The sequence below is a fragment of the Eriocheir sinensis genome, chromosome 63 (assembly GCF_024679095.1).
Source record: "Eriocheir sinensis breed Jianghai 21 chromosome 63, ASM2467909v1, whole genome shotgun sequence".
Lineage (NCBI taxonomy): Eukaryota > Metazoa > Arthropoda > Malacostraca > Decapoda > Varunidae > Eriocheir > Eriocheir sinensis.
In genome coordinates, this window is record NC_066571.1 from 6,643,563 (window position 1) to 6,657,678 (window position 14,116).

At 43.6% G+C, this 14,116-nt stretch overlaps 1 protein-coding gene across 2 annotated transcripts; it reads right to left on the minus strand.

Moving 5' to 3' along the window:
- Positions 1 to 603: 603 nt before the first annotated feature.
- LOC126986931 (WD repeat-containing protein 43-like) lies at positions 604 to 13,837 on the minus strand. 2 transcript variants are annotated; one of them, XM_050843452.1, is made up of 11 exons: positions 13,703 to 13,837; positions 10,149 to 10,325; positions 9,681 to 9,925; positions 9,053 to 9,286; positions 8,340 to 8,495; positions 7,823 to 7,994; positions 5,453 to 5,593; positions 5,157 to 5,330; positions 4,444 to 4,595; positions 2,803 to 3,050; positions 604 to 1,837 (listed from the first exon to the last, which is right to left on the minus strand). In XM_050843452.1, exons 2-11 carry the CDS (start codon positions 10,314 to 10,316, stop codon positions 1,533 to 1,535), a joined length of 1,995 nt encoding a protein of 664 aa, XP_050699409.1. In that variant the 5' UTR covers positions 10,317 to 10,325; positions 13,703 to 13,837; the 3' UTR covers positions 604 to 1,532. The 2 variants fall into 2 exon arrangements, with proteins under 2 accessions (XP_050699409.1, XP_050699408.1); XM_050843451.1 differs by having other exon boundaries at positions 13,613 to 13,825.
- Positions 13,838 to 14,116: the final 279 nt, after the last annotated feature.

Here is a 14,116-nt window from a genome sequence, read left to right on the forward strand (position 1 = left end):
TTTGAGATATACAATAAGTTCTGCGTAAAATACTCTTGGATTGTATTTTTTCATACTTTTTGTTCCTTTTCTGTACTTTTTTCATCAGCTTTCTTTCTTTCATCTTTCTATATCCCATTGCACATTACTCCTTCCTGCCCAAGCAAAGATTAAAATTTCATCTTTACCAAGTTATATCAGCTGTTAACCCATTCCCTATTACAGTACTCCTTCCTGCCCATGCAAAGATTAAAATTTCATCTTTACCAGGTTATATCAGCTGCACATTACTCCTTCCTGCCCATGCAAAGATTAAAATTTCATCTTTACCAGGTTATATCAGCTGTTAACCCATTCCATATTCCAGTACTCCTTCCTACCCTTGCAAAGGTTCAAATTTCATCTATCTGCCCAGCTTTCTGTCTGCTCTGACTTCTACAACTTTTGGATTGCTACTTTCAAACAATGATATAACTATTACGAATCAACTCCGTAACTATAAACATAATTCTCAGATGAAACACGCTACTTCCATTTTCATATCGTAAATTTTGTGAATCTCCCTGCCGAAAAAGTCTATGGACAACACACAACACTTACTGATCACATAATAATAAAAACGCATGCAACAAGTCATATTTATTTGCATTGAGGAGCATACAAACTTAACTTCTTTTCTTTTCCACATTCGGCCAAAAAATAGTTTCACGAGCCACCATCTGTTGAAACACTTCGCTGCAAACGCTGGGCACTGTGGGATGGCCGGCTGCCCTGAGTGTGTGTGTGTGTGTGTGTGTGTGTGTGTGTGTGTGTGTGTGTGTGTGTGTGTGTGTGTGTGTGTGTGTGTTGTTAGATAATATAAAACCATGTGAGGCATTTAAGGTGAATTCTTTGTCTAATTAACCTGGACAAATTCTGGTGGTGATGTGACATGAAAAACAACAACAAAAATAAAAAGGGTAAAACGAGGAAATTAAATGAAGAAAAATAATAATAATGAGTGTGAGTTGTTAGATAATATAAAACCATGTGAGGCGTTTAAGGTGAATTCTTTGTCTAATTTACCTCAACAAATTCTGGTGGTGATGTGACAGGAAGAAAAACAATAAAAAGGGTAAAATGAGGAAATTAAAAGAAAAAAATATAATAATAATGAGAGCAAAAATAACCAATGATGGAGGAGATGAAGGAGTAGAAATATTTACCACAACAACAGATGACATACTTCACTTCAGAGACTGACAAGACAACACACTAACATTCTCTGCCGTCTCCTCTGAATTTTCTCCTCCATCTTGCCTGGTATAAAATTTTGCCAGCCAGGTGTCCTTAAATTTAATACCACAATGAAAAACGCCTTTATTATTCACCTTTATATGTGTATATGTGTGTTTCTTATATAAAACCCAAATAAAACACCCAGAATGATCAACATTGCTCGATTATGCTACGTCTCCCAGCGTGGCATTGGCAGCGGCAGCAGCATCCACCTCACAGCACGTTAAGAAAAGAATTACAAAAATAGCGAGTGGGGCGCGTCTCCCTCCACTCCCTCACTTGTCACTACTCTGATTGTCACTGTCACTTTCGTTTCCATCCACCGTCATGTCACTCTGGCTTTCAGTGTCTTCTTCACTGCTTTCCTCCTCCTCTTTCCCATCTTCTTCCATTTCCTCCTCCTCGTCCTCCTCCTCCAGGTCCCGTTTGGAGGAGGTAGGAATGTGCAGCTTTTCCTCAGGGTCGGACTCAGAGTCGGTGTGGCCGTTCACCTCCCCATAGTCCGAGAATTCCTCCCAGTTGTCCTCAGATTCAGAGACACCGCCCGGGACCTCCATCTCTTCCTCCTCATCGGACTCCTCTGTGGGGGGTGAGAGAGGAGTGAGCGGGAAGATAAGATGTTCTAAGAAAGGGTTATTTTAATGTGTGGTCTAAGAAAGGGTTAGTACTTAGAATTTTTGAAGGGGTGAATGACTATACTTTTTTATGGCAAAGGAGACAGATCTAAGGCTGAAAACAGTGTAGAACAAAAGTACCCAAGACATGCTGCTCTTTGTAAGATTGACAGAGAGGAATATTAAAATAGGATAATCAAACAACCATTATTTAGTAGTAGTATTGCAATAAACCAAAGCATAGAAGGAATGTAGGAAAAACTTGGTAGAAATATATAGAACACAGTAAGAAATGACAGGTCTGTCTATAATATCATATGTTGAAGGGGTGAGAAGGGCTTGCCAAGAGTAGGGGGGGAGGTTATTAAGAATGAAGGAGCTGACTTGGCTCTAACTGAGGGGATGGCAGGGACAGGGGAGGAAGGGAAGGCTGGTGGAAATTTGAGACACCGGTCAAGGGAAAGTTTATAAATATCATCTAGGTTAGCTAGAGTTAATTTTGTACCAGGATAAAAATAACGAAACAGGAATGCATGACAGGACAGAGATTGGACCCATTAATCTCTCTCTTCCTGATTCTAACACACACACACACACACACACACACACACACACACACACACACACACACCACATGCCTCTCCGTGGCGCAACTGGTTAAAGCGCTGCGCTGCCAGGCTTTACGGTCTGGCAGGGCGGTGGTTCGAGCCCGCTCAGGTCGGATTCTTTCCACAGACTAGGAGTGGTTACTGTCCCCCCTTGAGCAAGGGGGATGGGGTGTGTGGTGTGTGAGGTCCTGGCTGTATCCAGAGATCGACGATAAAGAGCACTTGTTCATGTCAGGAGGGTACCTGCTAGCAATTACGAGCCCAACCCGTGATCAGGCCATGGTGAATTACACACACACACACACACACACACACAGCCTCACCTTCCCTATAGATGAGCAGGGCACTGGGCTCCACCTGTGACTGCTGTGCCTCCTGGTGCTTGGTGGCCACGTGGGTGAGGGAGAGGTCAAGACGTGCGTGGAGCTCCGTCAACTGCATGAAGGAGGCCACGCGGGAGGCACTGATGGAGTAGAAGGGCCGCAGCAGCTCCTGGCGGTCTGGTAGCGTGGACAAGTGGCTCATGTGGTGGTACAGGACCAGCCTCACCCAGGTGACATAAGCTGCATTTCTGAGGGTGTGAGGGAGGAGGGTTACATGTGTGCAAGTCCTCTGCTGGAGTGATATACTACTACTAGTATATATACTACTGATACTATATTATTTTTTGCGAAACATGTCAAATTATCAATATGGATGGATGATGTATGGACTATGCATCTCAAGCGTGGGGGGGCTCCACTCACACAGCTCTCCTGGACAGAGTGGAGTCTAAGGCTCTTCGTCTCATCAGCTCTCCTCCTCTTACTGAATGTCTTCTACCTCTTAAATTTCGCCGCCATGTTGCCTCTCTTTCTATCTTCTATCATTATTTTCACGCTGAATGGTCCTCTGAACTTGCTAAGTGCATGCCTCCCCCCCCTCCCGCGGCCACACTGCACACGACTTTCTACTAAAGCTCATCCCTTTACTGTCCAAATCCCTTACGCACGAGTTAACCAGCATCTTCACTCTTTCATCCCTCACGCTGGTAAACTGTGGAACAATCTTCCTTCATCTATATTTCCTCCTGCCTATGACTTGAACTCTTTCAAGAGGAGGGTATCAGGACACCTCTCCTCCCGAAATTGACTCCTCTTTCGGCCACCTCTTTGGATTCTTTTTAGGAGCAGCGAGTAGCGGGCTTTTTTTTATTATTATTGTTTCCTTTTTTGTGTGCCCTTGAGCTGTCTTTGTTCTAAAAAAAAAAAAAAAAAAAAAAAAAAATATATATATATATATATATATATATATATATATATATATATATATATATATATATATATATATATATATATATATATATATATATATATATATATATATATATATATATATATATACAACTAAAACAGTACATAGTCACTGAATATTTAAAGTCTCAAGTCCAGGGGATAAAATCCCTTAAGTGACAAAGCAACCAAGACAATGTGTACCTGATAAACAATCTATACTTGACCCTCAATTTTGCGGACCTCAATTTCCTGAACAAAATCCTGGGTCTGGCAATTACTGGACATATGCCCGGTCAACTCTGGGAATTGAAATTAGAAGTCTGGGCCAAAAATCTGTGGTATGGCTATGTCCAGCAGTTGCCAGACATATGCCTGACCAAGTCTAGACATTGAAACAGAAGTCTGACCATACATTAGATTCCGTCCCCTGATGAATGTTAACAACACCTGCCAGGCGGCCGCATGAGCCCAGACATATTTATTTATTGTTGTCTTGTGCTGTTGAGCAGCAGTGCTGTGAGCTTACATTTTCATATAAATACAGTATGTACTAGGGCTAGGTAGATGATTAATTCCAAGTAGTACAATATTTTTGGCCGCCCACAGAGTTGAAGAAGACAATCATGAATCACACTGTGTCTGTTTGTTTACATGTGTCACCAGATTCATTCAGTCCCTCCCCTGCCTTACTTGTGTCCCTTGCCCATAAAGAGAGTCTGAAGATGCTTGAGGAGGGGCACAACGGCAGGGGTCGGCATCCTCCGAACAGTGTTGGTCACCAAAGTCTCGTCCGCACAGCTCAGTACACCCTGCAGTATCCTTCCATCCTTGCTGTGCAGACCCTGGACAAAATACAAACTTCTTTAATTTCTTTACACTTGGCAGCCAAACACAACAGATCATACACAACATTAATCATCTTAACTTTGTACAGTACTTATAAATTTAAAGAACAGGAAATGATAATACCAATCAAACTCGTGACTTTATGACCCCTTTCTCTCCAGCCAAGCCTTTTTTTCTTCCCTATCAGCTCATTCCTCACTCCTATTTCCCTTCCTTATCCTCCACTCTTCTCCTACTCAACAAGACTTGCTACATGGAAAGGAACTACTGAGTCACAATGAGTGAATAAGAGGATTCAATATTGTTGTTTACAATTATTGTGACAAAAGTTATACCACCCAAACTTCTTAGCTACAGTTCTGATATGAGACTTCCATCTGAAAGCAGAACATCATAAAGGTTAGGGAAAAGTGTTGGGCTTATTACCAATATTAATCCATTTAGGAGTCCCAAGCTTCCCAACCAAGTATGAAGTAATGCCATGGAAAAGCTATCACATCTTGAGTGAAATAAAAGGCCAGATCAGTGCAGCTTCAGACTTCAGGCCGGGAGCTCACCTGCAGCAACAAGTGTATTTGGTTGTCTGTCTTGGGTGGGTGTATGGCGGCAGCGTCGGTGGGCTTGTCCAACACCAGCGCATGGAGGCGCTCATCCATGGGGAGGGACAACGTGCCATCCTCGTCCCCTTGCTTCCTCTTGTTCTCTCTCCTTGGCGCATCAGCCTGAGCAATCTGAAACATTAAAAAATAATGCCAATGGTGAAATACACTTGCTAAAACAAAAACAAACAAAAACATTACATATATACATTACAAGCAAGTTTTTGGTTAAATAAACTAGAGCACATAATTACCATGAGGTGTCCAGGTCCAACTACAGTGGCATCTCGAGTCACTTTAGGGGTGATGATCTCTGCAAGGGATGACTTCTGGGTCACCACTGACATGGGCGCTGCCCTCTGGAGCTTCTTAGTGCCAGTTATCTCTTTGGCACTCTGTCAGGGAAGAACAAAAAGATTGATTAGAATGCTGGACAACTTAGGAGTAAAGACAGACATTCCCAGTCTAGTTCAGATGAACAAGTATAGCTGAATTAGTTGAAAACTCTACTGGCTGATGTCTTTATCAATTTAAAACTATTATGAACATGATTCTCATCCTATGATAGAATACCACATTGCATAATTTTGATTGGGGCAATGGTGGACACTTCTGCTAATCAGCTAACCACTAATTAGAAAAGGCAACTTATTTGTTGACAGATTAGTGTACGGTGACTTAAACTGTTATGGGACCAATCAGCTTCTGCTAAGTCCACTAAGAAAACTCATTCATGTTTTATCTTGTCTGTTGTAGTCATGTCTCCAACAGTCAGTCAAGCACACCAATCCTGGCTGACATGTGTTGATGTGACAAGAAGAGATGGGTCAGTGCAGCAGCAGCTGAGCAGCATTGTGTAATTCTGCTGTTCTGAATGTAGTTCATTTATGAAGTCACATTACAGTCAGCCTTTCAGTGCCAGTGACAGCAGTGCATGCTATTGCTCATCATTATGGAAAGTGAATGTGTTTTCATTCCACCTGAAGATGTTGGGCCTGTTGAGGAGCCTGGAGTGGCTGTGGGTGAGGCAGAGGCCACAGGCTTAGGAGTGTGAAAGCTAAGGGTCTCAGAACCCATGGCCTCAAGTCAAGGGATAAGAAGCCCACAGTCCTAGCCAAGACCATCATAGTGTTGGTATTGACATGAAATGGAGCAAGTGAGGTCCACATCATGTAGAGAACCATGGTGGATTCCCTTTTTCTGAGTCCCACATGTTGCCCACTGTCTTTGTTTAAGCCATGTGTATATGAACCATTTTCAGCCTTTCAGTATCACACCACAGATGTAATTGCTTTCTTTGCCAACACCAAACAAGGGTGGTACACTCTTGGTGGCTATTTGGAATGCCCGGCAATGCAGTACCTCTGTGATGTTAGACTAACTTCACGGTGACGTGATACCCATCCCTAAACCCAGTGCCTGGAGCTGTCTCCCTGCCCTCAGCTGGCTCTAAGTGGTATATTTAAATTGTGTAGGTACAGTAAGATCTCGCATCCATCAACTTTGCATCTTACAACACAATTGGACCTTTACCTGCATTCATACCTAATGTAAAAAATTCCAGGCACACAACTCAAATCAGCTGCCACCTTGGCTGAGTGTGTGACATCATTTGTGTTCACCCTCCACTAACACCACCTCAATTCTCACCATACCAACATATTATTGTTTTGTATAGCCACCTCTCACTGCTTGAAGTGGTCTAAATTCTCATCCAGAATGCATTTGGTGGTGGTTTATGCATCACTTTGAGAGAAGCGAGGAGGGTGGTGGTGACGGTGAGGATGAATGGCCCAACAGACTCCCTTTCCACCTTTAATCTTACCCATGCACCTCATTCACCAATCATACGAGCTCTCCTCATAATTTTTTTCATTTTGTTACTTTTTTTTATATAACCTGTTAGCCTATAACGCTGGTAGGCTTTCTTCAGGGGCCTGGTGGTTGGCCCCAGCCCATCATGGCACAGGCAAGTGTTTATAGTGGTGCCATCTATTCTTGAATCTTGTATGATTAAATGAGTAAAATTTATGTCAATAAATTATATAATGAGTGAAAATACAGTAATAACTCAGTTTAAGAGTGCCGTACTTTACGAGTGTTTTGATTTACAAGCAAAAATTAATCACTAAAAATGCCTTGGTTCAGGAGCGGTGACTTGATGTACGAGCGTCCACCAGCTGACCAAATGCTGCTAGTTAAGATCATAAAGGTAAAGCTGGGGATATATGCTAAAGCTATGAGCAGCCACAGCACTTATCTCTGTCACATTAGCCCTTGAGCCTGTGGTGGGATATAACCCATTACCCCGGGACACAGGGCCAGTGTGACATCTGGGTTACCAATTTACCTTCCCCAGATACCCATTTATTGACCTGCCCAAAAGGTAGGATAAACAGGTGGGTAGACTGCATGCCAACTCCCCGGGTTGGGATTCAAGCCCAAGACTATGGATTTGTAGTTAGTCATGCTAACCACTCCAACCCACCCAATTTTTAAAGAACGAAACAAGCATAGTAGTAATTAGTAGTTGTATGGTATGCCTTAGTCTTAAGTACGTAGAAAATAAAAAACTCTAACATAACATGAAACTTATAAATACAAGAAAATGTCCTCAGGCTTACTATTCTTTCAAACTTGAGTATGGAGGTGTTGCCATAAGCAATGATTAGGCTGTTCTCTTTGTCCCTGCAGAAGTGTGCCGCTAAAATTGGGAGGGTAGCCTTTTCTTTCTCCTTCCCCTCCTGCAGGATCAGTAGTCGTCCTGTTTTCTTGACTATTGTGTTGTTTGTGTTCCTGGGGAGCAAATGGAAGTAAGTGGATGTTGCAATCTTGTTATCAATAAGAATCCAGTCTTACATCAGTCCTTCATCTCTGCATAACTATTACCTAAATTTAATAAGTTATAACAAGAGTTGGGGAGAAAAAATAAAGAACAGCTTTGGAGGAAAAAGGCTACTAATGAAATGAGTCAGAATACACAGCCCTCAAACTCATACTTAGACTGATAAAACTGTATTCCTCATATATTAGGTTAAAAAGATTAGAAATGAAGTTAATGAACATTACACCATGAGAGACTGGTCAAAGTTTAAGAACTAGTCCCATCTCTCTTCCTCAAGACAGTAGGCACATCCTCACCCATTGAGGTGTTGGCTGAAGAGGACGAGGGAGCCCTTGAGGGTGGTCACTGCTAGCGTCACAGTGTTATTCTGCAGCTCAGTGGCTTCCACTCCCGTCACCTGGTCCCCCACCATGAAGCTGGCCACAGGATCTTCACCTTCACTCCTCAAATCCCTGTCAAGGAAAGGTTGTGTTTTAAAGGCGTATAAATACTTTGGTCTATACATAAATGCTAATTCTCAACAGGAGCCTCCTACAAGTAACATGACTCACCCTTCTAACTGGTGGGCCCACTAATTTCTTGAGAAAAAGCAAAAAATAGTGATCAATGCCACTCTAGAGAGGGATAGAACGCATTCTTACATTAGTTTGGAGCCATTCTTTTATTCAGTTATAATAATTACTGCATTTTTTGTTTTACTGAGTTTGATTCTTTTTATAATTACTGCAAAATCTAACAGTCAACCCCAAAATGGATAAGAGGCAAGTTACAGCAAATAATACAAACATGTACCACCTGAGAATGTGAGTTCTGATACATGTGATCACACAATATGAAAAATCAGAGGAATCATCTGTCGCAGGAGCAAAGACATGTGACTTGTAGTAGGGTTCCCATTAATCAAATTTGAACCTTTGAACATATTTCACTATAATGTGACTGGGCAATGAAATACAAGGATATACAAGAAAGCAATAATAGTAAATCTAAGACTTCAGCTTTAACTCACCAGGCATACACAAATCTGTCATCCGGGGAGGATGAGAGAAAGTATCTGGCTGGGTCACTTTCCGTGGGCAAGGGAACCATCTTTCCCACCTGCGAGGCGTGGCCGGTGAAGCTCTTTGCCACCTGCGCCCCACCTGTCTTTTTCAAAATGATGTGATCAATCCTGCTCTTGGCCGTACACAGGTTCTTGGGGCCCAGTGCACACAGAGAGGAGCTGCCACTCACCTCCACACACCTGCACAGAACAGATGTTCATTACAACCTGGCCTAATATGTCATAGAAAACTTTGTCATCATGTTACTGTTTATGAAGAAACAATCATAAATGACAACAGTACACTGTTGCAGTAAGACAACCACTAAGATGTGTCTTTTGTCAATAAGATTTTTACCTAAGCTGGGGTTACTGTGGTCACATTTATTTTATTACTTTGCCTGCTTATTTATGTCAGGTATGATGCATTTTCAATCACCAACAAGGATATCTATTCTAATCATTAAGAAGTGATTCTGAAGACTTTGCATGTGTCGAGGGGCATTGTGATGACATGTTCCCGTGATGGATGACAAGGGATTGGAGGGAGGGTTGGTGGTCTGAGCACAACAAAGGAGGAAGCATGTAAACTTACGCTACTTTTTCACCGGAAGAAACATTCCACTTCACTACTGTGTTGTCTGCAGATAGGGTGAAGAGAATGTTTGGGCCAAGCCACGCCAAGTCCACCACAGCCTGAGGCTGAGAGTGATCCAGGGTGGCCAGCAGCTCCCTCTTCTCAGGGCTGTACACCAACACTGTGCCCTGGAGGGTGGCCAGGGCCAGGACACTGCTGCCCATCTCCCCTTGTGCCTTCTTTTTCTTCTTCTTGTAATCAAGCTGATGGGAACACAATGATGGTAAATGTGTTAAGGAAGCAATGTGTTTCTGATTTATTAGTTTTGATGATTGACATTTTATCATGAAGAACAATAAACTTCATGGTTCGTTGAAATAATTTCCCATTGGCTTTATATGACATTTAGTATACATACTATAGTATTTAAACTTAAATTTAGATAAAGCTCAATTATAGATGAAGAGGTTCCAGCTTGAGTCTCACCTGCGGTGAATACTGGATACATGACGGCTTGGCCATGAGGTGGCTGGCTGGCTGGTACTCATGGTCCAGGATGCCCGTGGCTGTGTCCCACACCCTCACCATCCCATCTGGTCCAACTTGGCTCAGCTTCTCCCCAGAGGGGGAGAAGCTGTAGAATTTGCCTTGCATTGTTTTCTCCTGAAGTGACAAAAGTTACAATTAGAACAAACACATTGCTAACACTATATAGTTAATGATAAATATAAATTTTGTGACTGGGTCTAGTTTTCCACAAGTTGGATCTTTCTCACTTAACCCGTGGGCTTCGGCTATGAGAAAGACGAGAAGTGGCCGAGAAACAGCTACATCAGACTGTAATCTGAGACTAAGAAAACAACATGGAATGTATATCAACGGGCTCCTCTTATAACCATATAGCCGTTAAAAATATTTCCTTGTACTCAAACTCCATTTTGGGAGAGAGGTGTTTGTTACAAAATAAACAGTCTCGTGACGTGAGGCATCTAGTAGCAAAGTGTTTCTTGTCTACTTTAGAGAAATTGGCTTGTAATTACTGTATGAATTGCTAATTCAGTCTATCATGACATGACAGCACCACCTCTGACACCTAAGCCCACCTCAAGCTCACTCACCCACCACACTGACCCAGGGCATGCATGGCGGTTGCTATGTGTCTCCACCGCCCACAATTAGCTTGAATTAGGAGTTGTAGAACGAGCCCCAAACGGGGTCCACCGTTTCAACGAACCTAATTGCGGGAACCCCAAACAGGGTCCGCCGAAGCTGCTGGGTTAAATGAAAAAAACCTACCATAAGCATTTGAGAAAGCATACAAGTGAAAAAATTAATCTTGTTCCCTATGGAAACTAAAATTCCGATGGGCCACTAATTTGTTTGGCTGCAACACTGGCTCTCTTCCCTCACCCAGCATGGCTGGCAAAACAAATCACAAGCATACAGCCGTAAAATACACAATACTTTTTTTTTTTAAACGTTTCGGCCTATGGCGCCGGGAGGCTTTCTTGGTGGGGCATGAAGGTAGGCCCCAGCCCATTATGGTGCAGGCAAATGTTTAGAGGTTACATCTGTCTTGGGTCATGCTGCCTTCAGGAGCTCATCTTTGAGCCTCTCTCTAGGCCCCTTTCACACGGGGACACTTAGCAGAGCTTCTCAGCAGCAATACTCATGCACGACTCAATTTTAGTAGTGCTGCTGAAAAGCTCTGCTTATCTTTCTAGGTGATTAGTCTTTTACAGAACATGGATGTGGATTATCAGCTGTACTTCTCAGCAGCGCTGCTGAAATTGAGCAGTGCTGCAGTCGAGTCACACACGCACTGCTAAAAAAGTGGCATGGCTGCAGCTACATGTGAAAGCTCCCATTGAACCCCATGTATTGTAATGAGCAGCGCTACTTTTTGTGGTCGTGTGTGCATGTGAAAGCCTCCATTAATCTCCATTATTTACCAGCAGCAGTGCTTCTTAAGTGTCCATATGTGAAAAGGCCCTTAGAGAGAGAATCTCTAGTCTGGGTTGATAGGTGGTCTTCAGGACAGCTTGTGGGTAGTCTTAGGCCACTCTGTGGTGATTAAAAAATCCTAGTTGTGGTGGCGGGCAGGACTCCCTGTGTACTCCTGGATACAGCACCGACACGCTAACAACTATTTTCAAATTGTCAACATAGTTTAGTTAGGAGTTGTCACACCTCCCAGGCGTTAGGTTGTGATGTGAGGTTCCAGCTGTACCTCAAAATAATGTTGTAGGAAATTGCTTATTTCTGGTACAATTAAGTTTTGATGCATTATTAATTAATCTCCAAACTATTCCCCACAGAAATCACTAGTTTCCTGAATTTCCCTCTGCCCTCCCAAAAAACTTGTGATTTCTGAAAGGAAAAACACAAATTTAGAGCAAACATTTGAAAATTAACAAAAAATTAAAGTTAAGGTCTCATGAGAGGCAAAATCAAGGAAAAATAAGCACTAAGCCCTCAAGAGACAATAAGGAAGATGGACTCTGCCTCTGCTGGAGTTGAGCTGTCACCACATCCACCATTTCAATAACGATGCATTGCCAAGTGTGTCAAAAGTATTTACTGTTTACAAATCTAACCTAACCGAATAATGCCTCCTAATGAGCGTGGCTTCGCCTACCCTTCCTGCCCCTTTTTTAAACACATTCTGACCTACCATCTCCAAACGCCCTCACTCATCCCCTCCATGTAGTCATTTCTACGGAAAATATAGAAAGATAAATAGTACATGTCAGAGATGTGTCAAACTCTGCAGTGATGGGTGTAAAACTACATATATTTCAGGGAGGGTACTGGCTGGCCATTGCAAGTACAGCGCATAATCAGGCCATAGTGACTGACACACCCGACACACCAGTGTTACGAAAATTTACAGACTGCTTTTTTTTTTTAATATGCCAGCCTTTGGCGCCGATAGGCTTTTATGAAGGGTCTGGTTGGTGGTCAGCCCCAGCCTGTCATGGTGCAGGCTAGTGTTTGTAGTGGCGCCATCTTTTTTGGGCTCATGCTGCCCCCTGGTGCTCGTTCTTGATTCACTTGAACGGTTTCCTAGAGTCTGGGTTGATGGGTGGTCTTCAGGACAGCATGTGGGTAGTCTTAGGCCACTCGGCAGTGACAGAAAAATCCCAGGTGGTAGCGGCAGATTCGAACCCTCTTCGTCCAACACATGGTGAATGCGGGGCCTGCATGCTAACCACTCAACCACCGTCTTCCAAACTTAGAAAGCTTCAGCCTCAGGAGGGCAGTGCTCCCTCAGTGTTGTATGATGCAAGGCCATGATGTTGCCACGACCTTTCACTTTGCTCAAAGGAAGTCTTGGTACTTTCCTGAGGGCAGTGCCAGATGAGACACCAGTGCCAGGCAACACTGCAAGTGGCCGGGCAACAACAAATTCAATACGAGACCAAGTGGCCCTCACTATTACGGACACAGTGGTGGACCCCCACAACTGTGAGGCAAGGGCCTCTAGACAAGATTAAGTAAACTGTATGTGTGTATATCTTGGCCTTGCAGAGCATATGTAAAACATGCCTATCATGGTTTTACATTTACCTAATACAGAGAACTTATAGATCTGAGACTTTCAAGCTTTTACTGTGACAGAATCTATTGTGACATCCCATTCCACACACACACACACACACACACACACTAGTTCAGCTGACACTTGGACACACGACACTCCCCGCTCAGCAATGTGCATCACACGTTTACTGCGGGGGCTGACGCGTCTGCTATATTTCCTTGTCGTGCTGTGGAGAACGGGTGGCCGGCCAGGCGAGTCAACCAGGCGAGTGCTGACCTGTTGAGGGCCGGCCAGGTGCTGCCCCGCCCGCCCCTCTCCACACGGTAATAACGCCCCGTCCCGGCCCCTCGCAGCCTCCCCAGCGCCTCAAAACCACACAAGGTACACACACCACACCGCCACTCACGCTGGGCAGGGGGCACGGCGGGAAGCTCAGCACGCCCAGCCCTCCATGGGTATTTCTGAGCACGGAACACACAAGGCAACACACGCACACCTCGTCTGTCACATGCACCCCGCGTGTCCCCGGTGGCAGGCCCCTGTGAAGGTTGGGCGGGAGTTATGTCCTCAGGGGTGGCCGTTCACGCGTCCTCCCCATGTGGTGTGCTGATGATGGCGATGATGGGCCGCGGCACACATGGCAGGCTTTTCTTCCTTCCACACGGCTCTCCTTCCTCATTATTTGCCTTACTGAGTGGTTAAGGTGACTGGGATTTACTTCAAGGTGGTTTTATTAATATATCCACGCTACGGTCTCCATTCTAGCGTTAATACTTTCAAAATATGACCCACCAGCCTGTATATTATCACATGTTCCGTTGGTAATATTAACGTTAGGAATTCAAGTTTAGAGGATTGCTGCTTTTTTTATTTAATTTTTAGAGCACTGAAATTGAACTGTGGCCTGTCT